Source organism: Ictidomys tridecemlineatus, chromosome 4 (genome assembly GCF_052094955.1).
Source record: "Ictidomys tridecemlineatus isolate mIctTri1 chromosome 4, mIctTri1.hap1, whole genome shotgun sequence".
Taxonomy (NCBI): domain Eukaryota; kingdom Metazoa; phylum Chordata; class Mammalia; order Rodentia; family Sciuridae; genus Ictidomys; species Ictidomys tridecemlineatus.
The window spans coordinates 149,014,770-149,025,758 of NC_135480.1; the positions used below are offsets into that span (position 1 = coordinate 149,014,770).

Below are 10,989 nucleotides of genomic sequence, written 5' to 3' on the forward strand. Positions count from 1 at the left end.
TGGCTCAGCGGTAGAACACCTGGCATGTGTGAGGCACTGGGTTCAATCTTTAGCACTACGTAAAAATAAATAAATGAAATAGAAGTATTGTGTCTACGTACAACCAAAAGTATATTTTTAAAAAAATAGGGCTAGGGATGTGGCTCAGTAGCAAATGCCCCTGAGTTCAATCCCCAGGACCCCCTGCCCCCCAAAGAAGTCTATTTTGTAAAGAGGAGAGAAGTATGTTCTTTTTAAAAATTAAATATGTCAAATGTAGTGGTAAAACCTATCATCTTAAATTTTAAGATGGTCATTATGAATATTAGTCATTATTGTAGTGCATTTCAGTAAAACGTTTTCAGGGTCTTTTTGAAGTACTTGAGGGATATGACTATATGCCAGTTCTGACAGTCATATTATCTTGATTCATGTTTGTATTTGTGTTTTTCCTCTATCATCTAGATACTTTTTACTAAGTACCTAACTCTTAGAGGTACTGTACTTTTTTCCTTTACTGAACCCTAGGTAATACTGGCAACTTAAATTCATCCAGCCAGCAAACATTAGAGCCTGGGAAATAATCCTACATCTTGTGAATAGTCGCTCTTTCCTTCCTGAAATCCTTTCCTGTTTTGGTTTGTGTGCTATTGTGCTTCCCTGTTTTTCTTCTTGCCTTAAAAAGCTCAGACAATGGCCCTCTGCTCTCTACCTCTCACCTCCATATACTTTGCCTCATATGTTTCCTTCAGTTTACCAAACTTACCCTTATGCTTATTATGGTGGCATGTTCAACTCTGATCCAGTTGTCACTCACAATAGTTCTACGTGAAAGTTGCAAGGGTCTTTCAGTTTAATGGAATGTGAAGGAACATACTTTTTCACTCCCCTGACTTGTCTTTTCTAACTTGTGTTGGTGATAACCTGAATTTCTGTGGTACCTCACCTAGAATCAGTAACTTGAAATAATGTTTGGTGCAACACTCTTTTTCTACCTTTCATGCCTAGTATAGCAGTAAAATTTTGGTTTTTGTTTTTAAATCAAAATGCTTTTCCTCTTTAGAGGTGAAAATGATTTCATCTGAGATTTGCTTTGAGACAATGCTTCTCAAACTTTAATATTCATAATTGTTTAGACTGGATCATAAGTTTCAAGAGAAAATCATTATGCTAGGCTCTCTAAAATTAAGCTGTCCATAAAAGAGACAAAGAGAAATCCCTGTCAACACCCATGGTGTCTGCTTCTCCCCAGTAATCCATCCTGATTAACTCAGATTTTTCATTAATTCCCTTATTTGAGAACCATATATAGTGAGTTCTTTCCTGTTACTTTTTTACCTGGATTTCTAAGCCCTTGAAGATCTGTGGCTCTCCAGCTTTAATTTCATAATATCCCTAGTCTTGCAAAATTATTCTCACTTTACCATTAGAGCTGTTCTATCCTAGCTCCATGTCTTTATTTACATTTCATGCTTTAACCAGAGTACCAACCCTTTCTCTTCTACCCATGTATGTTTTCTAATCTTTCCCACCTCATCCTTTATGTCTTCTTAAGCAGTGCCAGCTAGAATAATAAAATAATCTCTGGTTTTTTATGAACTACTTAAGTTCTCTTAGATTTTCCAAGATTCAGCTCTACTTTCAATTTTATGTTCACTGGTATGGTTCATTAATTAGCCTTGTTCCACTCTAGCCAGAAAGCTCCTTGTATTCCCACAGAGCTTATTAGTACAACCTCAATCAATACTGTTGGTTGTTTCATCTACATAACTTATGGATTGGGGGGACACCAAAAAAAACCTATAAATTAGTATGAACCCATTTTTCTTTTCTAAAATTTCAGGCACGTGATGCAGAGAGCATTATGCTGAACCTTGCAGGGCAGCTCATCATGATGCAGAGGGACAGGTCAGGTCCTCAGATCCGGGAGAAGGACAGTAATCCGAACCAAAGGAAACTTGTGAGTAAAGGGAAAGTCATTTCAAATCTTGAGAAAGGTATGAGATTAGGGTGAAGGAATAAAAGAATTAAAAGAGAGTATTGTGATTTAAAAACTGAGAAAGTATGTAAAATTTAAGTCCCTGGGAATAAGGCTGTTTGTGAAGAATAAGTCCCCAAATGACAATAAGATGTCCAAAACTCCAGGTAAGACATTACCTAGGTATTGTTAGTTGCAAAACTAATGGGAAATTAGTAATAGTTTGGTGGAATTTATGGGTTTTTTGCTTTTTAGATTTAAAGTTATATACTTTAAAAGGCAGGGTACTGTTACTCTGTTTTGGTTGTTGGTTATGTTGTTTTGGTTTTCTCAAAGTTATTGTACTCTCATTTTGGGGAAAAAAAAAATTAGTAGCTACAAATAAGGACCTGCAGATTTAACAGGAAAATACCCTGATTCTTGTGTCTCCTTCTCCAGCTGCCGTTCTGTCCTCCTGTTGTACTAGCCCAGTCTGTTGAAAATGTCTGGACTACGTGTAGAGCAAATAAACAAAAACGTCACCTTCTGGAAGCCCTCTGGCTGAGCTGTGGTGGTGCAGGGATGAAAGTTTGGCTCCCCCTCTTCCCTAGGGATCACCGCAAGCCCCATTCCTTCTTGTCCCAGCGGATTATGCTGCCTTTCCATATCAATATTTATCCATTGGCGGTTCTGTTTGAAGATGCATTGGTCCTTGGTGCTGTCAATGACACTTTACTCTATGATTCTTTGTATACTCGGAACACTGCTAGGGAGCAGCTGGAGGTGCTCTTCCCTTTCTGTGTTGTGGAGAGAACCTCTCAGATCTACCTCCACCACATTCTACGTCAACTTCTGGTCAGGAACCTCGGGGAACAAGCCTTGCTCTTGGCTCAGTCCTGTGCCGCATTACCTTACTTCCCTCATGTGCTGGAGCTCATGCTCCATGAAGTGCTGGAAGAAGAAGCTACCTCACGGGAACCCATTCCCGACCCACTACTTCCCACTGTGGCAAAATTTATTACCGAGTTCCCCCTCTTCCTGCAGACAGTTGTGCATTGTGCTAGGAAGACTGAATATGCCCTGTGGAATTACCTGTTTGCAGCTGTTGGAAACCCCAAGGACTTGTTTGAAGAATGTTTGATGGCTCAGGATTTGGACACAGCTGCCTCTTACCTTATTATCTTACAGGTAACAATTCTATTCTTAAAAAGATACAAGAATAATGAGCTTAAACTTAGAATAAAAGAAATGTTCTGTTTTGGTACTGTGCTTATGTTTAAGGAATAGTCAGATTTTCTTTACAGTTTATATTTTTCATTTTGAAGAACTCAATCTTGCCAGATTTTTCTTAATTGTTTTTGTTGTTGTTTTTTGTTTTTTGGTACCAGGGATTGAACTCAGGGCCACTCAACCACTGAGCCACATCCCCACCCCTATTTTGTATTTTATTTAGAGACAGGGTCTCACCGAGTTGTTTAGCACCTCCCTATTGCTGAGGCTGGCTTTGAACTCAAAATCCTCCTGCCTCAGCCTCCTGAGCCACTGGAATTACAGGCATGCACCACCATGCCCAGCTTTTGTAGTATTATTAAGGAGCATTATAAGGGTATTTTATCCTGTTTTGTTTTGTTTTCATATATAAGCCTAAAATAAATCAATTCCAAGTATTATTTTAAATAAGATTGAAGAAATGTTTTATTGTATGTAAAACATTGCTATGTACATATTACATAGGAAATATAACATTTGATTACTAAAATACTACATAATAATGAATACTACTACAATATTTGTCTGAACTCCCCACAAATAATAGATTTGTTTTCTTATAGTGTGGAATTGCTAAGGGGATTCTGATTGTACCTCATTTATAACACAACACCTATTTTTGGCTCCACATAGCAAGCTAGAGAGACTCAGGCCTGCCACAGTAATGACCCTCATCACACATGATTTTTCTCAAAACAATGCATTCTTTGAGACTTCTGAAAATTTGTTTCATTACATATTTGAAAGATAGGCTTCATAGTTTGTTATTCACATAAATCTTGTATGTATTTTATAGTCTACACTTAAGGTTATTTAAATTACAGCAAAGTTGTTTTCATTGATAACAAGCTAACTATAAACTTGATTTGAACTGCAGATTTTACATCAGCTTATTTGCTTTTTGACAGCTGATTAAAACCAGCGAATATAGTCAAGCAGAGATTAGTGGCCGTGAGATTCTATGGTTCCTTGGCTAGCCCTAAAGAACACAGGAGAATTATAGAAACTGATCAAAATAAACAACACACAATAAGTGGGGGAGGGAATAGTTCATTAGATTAGACAAAGGGGAATGAAGGGAAGGGAGGAGGGATGTGATTAGGAAGGACAGTAGAATGAATAAGACATTCCAATGTTCACATGAATATATGACCAGTGAAATTCCACATCATGTACAATCACAAGAATGAGATCCTATTTAGAATAAGTTATACTCCGTGTATATATAATATGTCAAAATATACTCTACTGTCATATATATCTAAAAAGAACAAATAAAAGAAAAAAGAAACTGTACCCAGGGATAAAGCAAGGGTGTGTGTGTGTGGAGGGGGGATGGTCGTGGTGTAGGTTTACTGCTTGAAATTGAATCTCTTGATTAAATTATAATAAGTAGAATTCAGTTTTCCAATTACTGTATCTCCAGTAAGTACAGTTTGAGAAACATTTGTAATATTACATTGATCAATGTTTATATTATTTTTAAATGCCATGCAAAACACACCTAATTTAAATTGTTAATTCTATGATATCATTGAAATGGAATGATCCATTAATCTGAAAAAAATTTAATGTAATGCCTAAATATAAATATATACATATATAGATGCTGCTGGCATTTTGTTCTAGGTCACTCCTTAAACCTGCAGCAATCTCTGTAATGAAATTGGAAATTTTTTCTCCAGAATAATTCCTAAATGAAATAATGTAAGATATCTACATGTCATGGGAGTTAAGGAAATCATAGTTTATGTTATAGCAGCAGAGACCTGCTTTACTTTTCCTTGTATGGTACTTTTCAATGCTTCTTTAAATCTTATTGTTAAAATAAGCCCACAGTACCCCACAGTATTTTAGGTACATTCCTCAGGTTTAGGTTAGTGTGAAGAAAAGAAGTGCTCAAATGTTCCGAAATCATGTATGAAAGTGATGCTATCTTCCTTGCTTGTTTCTGTAGAATATGGAAGTTCCAGCAGTAAGTAGGCAACATGCCACCCTTCTGTTCAACACAGCATTGGAACAAGGCAAGTGGGACCTATGTCGACACATGATTCGATTTCTTAAAGCCATTGGCTCTGGAGAATCTGAGACACCTCCATCCACACCTACAGCTCAGGTTAGTTGCAAAATTGTATAACTTCTTTATGCCATGTACCCACAGGCATCTTTGTCTAACTTTATTGCACTTTGTAATCATAGGAACCCAGTTCAAGTGGTGGATTCGAGTTCTTCAGGAATCGAAGCATTAGTTTATCCCAGTCAGCTGAAAATGTTCCTCCTAGTAAATTCAACTTACAGAAAACACTAAGTATGCCATCTGGTCCTTCTGGAAAAAGGTAAAAGAATAAATAGCCATTACTGATTTAGGGTATCTGTGACACACTGCATTTCAAGGCATTTATAGAATTAAGTCTATAATCCTAAGGACTTGGAGTTTGAAGTAGGAGGATCATAAGTTTGAGGCCAGCCTAGGCAACTTAGTGAGATTGTGTCTCCAATACCCCCTGTTTTTAAATTAACTATTATGTAAATTAATTAACATATCATTATACAAATTATATATCTTACAGAAACAACTACTTAATCCGAGTGTGAATCCTTTTTTCATTCCCAAAAGTAATAGAGTCCCCACAAAAAGCTTCCATTTGTCCTTCCTCCAGAGTTAATTTTTGTACTTTTGTATAATTTCTGTGCCTTTGTACTAGAGTAGGACTTGATATATCTGTTCTGAATGCTACTGACTTTACCTCTGATGACAGAGGACCAGATAGTCCACAGATAATCCAAAAGCAGAGCATCAGTAGTTTTACCCTTCTTTTCAACTACATAGTTCTTGACAAAAAAATAAAAATTTTGTGCCCATGTATTTGACGTTCATTTAACTTTTTGATTAGAGAAGTCATTAAACAGCCAAAGGAATTGTGTTCTGCAGACCAACATCTGCATCACCCAGAGTTAGGTTATTGTTCTCCAGAAGGGTGACTGTGAACTTACACAGAACCTTATAAAATCATTAGAATTTCCTCTGGTATGTAAGATCTTTTGTAACCCTTCTTGCGTTGTTACATGTTCTTTTGTTTATCTCTTCCCTAATCCTTTCTTTTATGTAGTTTGTATTCTTACTACAATACCTGTCTTTAATATAGTAAGAACTTATCGAACATTTTTTTATAAGTTTCTTAATAAGAAATGAATAAAGCTGGATTTTTCCCCACAATCAAAATACAGAACAAATGGAAAAATTATAATATTTAAACTTCACAAGTCTGAATCTCCACAAATAATATAGCCAACTTTTACATTTTTGACAGCCCTTCTTTATACATTCTGTCTTCTTCATCTTGGTTCCAAGTTTTATCATTCCCAATTATGCCAATTCCGTTGTTATTTAAACAGAAAAACTGAACACTTTTATCATGGCATTTTATTGCTCTTTTATCACTGGCCATAAATCTCCCCACCAACACACACAATTGTGGACTATATACAAGTAAAATGTAGCCATGGAGGTCTATAAACAATTGGCAGGGAAATAGTATCTTTTCAGCCGAACCCTGAATTTAAATATTGGTTAATAACGTATCAAGTGCTCACTATGTGCTGTTCTAAACATTTACATACATCAATGTTTTAATCCTTAAAACAGCTCCGTAAGGGTTGGTACTCACTGTACAGATGAAGAAACAGGCTCAAAAAAACAAACATAGTTATAATCACATAACAAATCAGTGTGTTGATTTGCTATATAATTATAACACATAACAAATCAGAGTGAAGATCTGAATCCAGACAGTCCTACTGCAGAGACTGGGTTCTTTACTGATCCACTGTACTGCTTCTCAGTGACAACATTTATTTATTGCTTTTTTCCTTCAACCACTCACTATTGCTTCCTGGTCCTGTTTCTTCTAGTCCATATATTCATTCCACATATCAGTCATAAGAACCTACTATGCTCCAAGTTTTCAATATGTCATGTTATATCATCACATCTTCTTCCTCTTCAGTCAAATAATAAATAGATCACTAACCTTCTTGTCAGTTTTATCAATGCTACTGCATAAAATTATGTGAAGTCCTCCAATAAAGATTGTCTTATAGCTTTCTTCTGTTACCACTTATAGATGGAGCAAAGACAGTGAATGTGCTGAGAACATGTATATTGACATGATGCTCTGGAGACATGCTCGGCGTCTCTTAGAAGATGTGCGGTTAAAGGACCTTGGCTGCTTTGCTGCCCAGCTAGGCTTTGAACTAATTAGCTGGCTCTGCAAAGAACGTACCCGAGCTGCCCGGGTAGACAACTTTGTGATAGCCCTCAAGAGACTCCACAAAGATTTCCTGTGGCCACTTCCCATCATCCCTGCCTCTTCTATCAGTTCTCCTTTCAAAAATGGAAAATACCGTACAGGTAATGTAGACTTCTTGCCACTTTTATAAGGAGAATTTTATTTTACTCTAAGTAGCTGACATGGAAGTCTTCATTTCACCCTCAAGCAAATAAAAGCCAACTTTCATCTTGAGTTAACATTCACCATTTGGCCAAGGATATAAATAAAGGAGAATCTATATCTCTGTGTCTTTTGACCTTTAAGTCTAATTCATAAATCTAACCATTATCTTAAACTATAAACAAGTTGAGAACTGGCTGAATGTAAAAGCTACCACACTTACCTTATTGTAGGAAGGAATTTTGGAACTGATTAGTCGTGGACCTCAAGATAAGGTAATTTGTGATTTACCTCATGGAACTCATTCCAGGAAAATAGTAAAAATGCATCTTTGACGTCTTGGGTCATATTCTGCACTAGAAGACTAAGTAAAACTATATATTTGAGTGAAATAAAAATTTAAATATAACTTTTTTTAGTTTAAGTCATTTTAGGAGGACTGTTAAACAAAACTTTTATGGTATTTGGAAACTTTGTGTCACCTTACGAACCAAGGCAAGAACCTTAGAACTTTCTCATAGACCTTAGAACGTACCATAGATATGACTTAAATGTTTTATATGGTCACTCTCTTTTGTTATAATTCCATATTTTTAGTTGAATGAATGAAACAATGTAGGATAGTAATTGACTTTGCATTGCTTAGTATTGAGGAGCAGGTGGGGGAAGGTAGAAGAACTGAATTGGAAATGACAGTGGGTAAATCTTTGAGGATTCTCCCCACCTCCATCTCTTTGTTTTTGTACCTACCCCGCAGTGGGAGAGCAGCTGTTAAAGTCTCAATCAGCTGACCCTTTTATGAATCTTGAGATGGATGCTGGTATCTCTAATATTCAACGAAGTCAGAGCTGGCTCAGCAACATTGGCCCCACCCATCATGAGATAGACGCAGCTTCATCCCATGGACCACAAATGCAAGATGCTTTCTTGTTACCTTTATCTAATAAAGGTAAATGTCATTTTAAGTCCTACTACTTCTTCAGTTTCTTTGGAAATAAAGTATGTGTGCTGTAGCATTTCAGAGAGATACCGTCACTCTTTTTTCAGTATCCTAAAGGAGTAGTCAGTAGTGTCTGCTGGAGAGGTGGACAGGAACTTGATTGTATTTTGCCTTATTTTAGATAAATGTAAGTAGGTAAAAATCTCAGTACAGATCAGCACTAATAGATGAATCTTTGCAATAAGATAAAGAAACATTAACTTTTAACCCCAAGTAAACAAAATGTTATCTCCATAAGAATTCCATTTTTATTATAAGTAGACTCATGTGACACACACACACACACACACACACACAAAAAAAAAAACCAATTATCTTTTTTTTTTTTAATTTCATCAACAAACTCCTATGGGAATTTGTTCTGTATGTAAGTTCCTCATAATATCCTTGATTTTGCCTCTTAGCCTTCAGAACATTTGTTTATTGGCTGGATATTTAACAAAAAACATACACCAACCTCTGCTCTGCAGTTATGGATAAAATACAGAGGTTTTTAAGCAATTTATTTTGGCAAAGGGTTATAAAATACAGGAGTTTAAACAGTAATTGGTTTGATATTTTTTTGTTTTCTTTTTGCAATCATTTTGAGGACTAGGCATTCACCTAATGTTTGGATACCTGAGCTGCCACATGAGGAGGCTTATAATAGCCATTAATTAAAATTGTAAAATACACATAAAATTTATCATCTTAACCATTTTTAAGCATACAGTTCAGTAGTGTTGATTACTTCTATCCACACTGTTGTGCAGTCACTCTCCATAGTACTTTTTGTCTTGCAAAACTGTTAACTCCCAATTCCTCCCTCCAGTGATAGTCACTGGCAACCTAATTCTATTTTGTTTCTATGAATTTGACTACTCTGGGTACTTTAAATATGCTGTACATGATCAGAATTTCCTTTTTAAAAAAAATCTAAATAATATCCCACTGTATGTATGAACCATTTTGTTTGTCCATTCATCTATGGAGGGACACTTGGATTGATTGCTTCCACCTTTTGGCTATTGTGAAAAATGCTGCTGTGAATGTAGGTGTACAAATCTCTCTTCAAGATTTGGCTTTCAAGTCTTTGGAGTAAATACTCAGAAATGGGATGACTGAAACATGGTAATGCTATTTGTAACTTTTTAAGGAATCACTATAGTTTTCCATAGCAACTATGCTTTTTTACATTCCCACCAAGCATTAAGAGTTCCAATTTGTCCACATCCTCACCAACACTTATTTTCTGAGGTTTTTGTTGTTTTGGTTTTTTTTTTAAGTATTATGATTCGCAGCTGTTTCATAAATGTTACAAATTTTTAGTTTTTAATGAAGATCCAAATAAGATTCAAACATTGTGATTTTTAATTTTTAAGTGATTATCCCCCACCTCTTGCAATTTATTCATTGAGGAATGTTGCTTCTGTGGATTTATTCATGAAATGAATTTTGCTGATTGCATCTTCATGGTTTGGTTTAAGTTTCCGCTATTTCCTGTAAATAAATATTTGAACCTAAAGACTTGATCAAATTTGAGCTACAGGCTTTTGGGGAACAAGGAAGACTACTTCCTAGTGGTAATGTGTCTTTCTGTTCCAAGCTTTATTGCTCCACTGATTTTTTTTTAAATATTTATTATTTTTCATATGACATGGCCATTTTAGTAGTAGATTTCATGTTTTGGTTTCAAAATCCTAAGGAGAAATCAACATCTGAGAAACAGCTAATATTTAAAGGAAAACATTTTCTAAACTAAACTGGTTTATAACTTTGGGAAATTCTCCATCAGGTGATGAATGCAGCATTGGTTCAGCCACAGACTTAACTGAAAGTAGCTCCATGGTGGATGGGGACTGGACAATGGTGGATGAAAATTTCTCTACACTCAGTTTGACTCAATCTGAGCTAGAACATATCTCCATGGAGCTGGCAAGTAAAGGCCCTCACAAATCCCAAGTCCAACTTAGGTGAGTTTCTCAGCTATTTGAAAGTACAGAAAGCTTACTCAGGGTATTTGTATAAATGGAGTACTGAAGCCACTTTTCTAATAATTATTGCCTTCTCTACACTTGAAGATCCTTTTTAGCATAAATATTTTGCTTCTGCTTCATTTATAGGTATTTGCTACACATTTTCATGGAGGCAGGATGTCTGGACTGGTGTATTGTAATAGGCTTGATTCTTAGAGAATCCTCAATAATCAATCAGATTTTAGTTATTGCACAGTCTTCAGAGGTAGATGGAGAAATGTTACAGAACATAAAGACAGGGCTGCATGCGGTGGACCGATGGGCCTCTACAGATTGGTAAGTGCTGGTGTCCACAGGCTTCTTGTATTCCTTTGGTGA

At 36.0% G+C, this 10,989-nt stretch overlaps 2 protein-coding genes across 6 annotated transcripts in view; one reads left to right on the forward strand and one right to left on the reverse strand.

The window, feature by feature from the left end:
* Ric1 (RIC1 partner of RAB6A GEF complex) overlaps positions 1 to 10,989 on the forward strand; it is a 114,545-nt gene that overhangs the window by 99,870 nt on the left and 3,686 nt on the right. For all 4 annotated transcript variants that reach the window (XM_013359852.4, XM_078047613.1, XM_005327959.5 and 1 more), the window contains 8 exons: positions 1,823 to 1,939; positions 2,396 to 3,124; positions 5,163 to 5,321; positions 5,405 to 5,541; positions 7,330 to 7,616; positions 8,414 to 8,605; positions 10,431 to 10,608; positions 10,759 to 10,947. In XM_013359852.4, the coding sequence (XP_013215306.1) occupies positions 1,823 to 1,939; positions 2,396 to 3,124; positions 5,163 to 5,321; positions 5,405 to 5,541; positions 7,330 to 7,616; positions 8,414 to 8,605; positions 10,431 to 10,608; positions 10,759 to 10,947 (1,988 nt within the window). The remainder of the gene's footprint in view (positions 1 to 1,822; positions 1,940 to 2,395; positions 3,125 to 5,162; positions 5,322 to 5,404; positions 5,542 to 7,329; positions 7,617 to 8,413; positions 8,606 to 10,430; positions 10,609 to 10,758; positions 10,948 to 10,989) is intronic.
* Positions 1 to 10,989, reverse strand: part of Ermp1 (endoplasmic reticulum metallopeptidase 1) — a 73,628-nt gene that overhangs the window by 12,150 nt on the left and 50,489 nt on the right. Inside the window, exon 16 of one of the 2 annotated variants that reach the window (XR_002484251.3) lies at positions 3,602 to 5,531. The exons of the other annotated variant lie outside the window; for it this stretch is intronic. The gene's annotated coding sequence lies outside the window, so the exon portion shown is untranslated. Of the gene's footprint in view, positions 1 to 3,601; positions 5,532 to 10,989 lie in introns of those variants that run through there. 2 annotated transcript variants of the gene reach the window in all.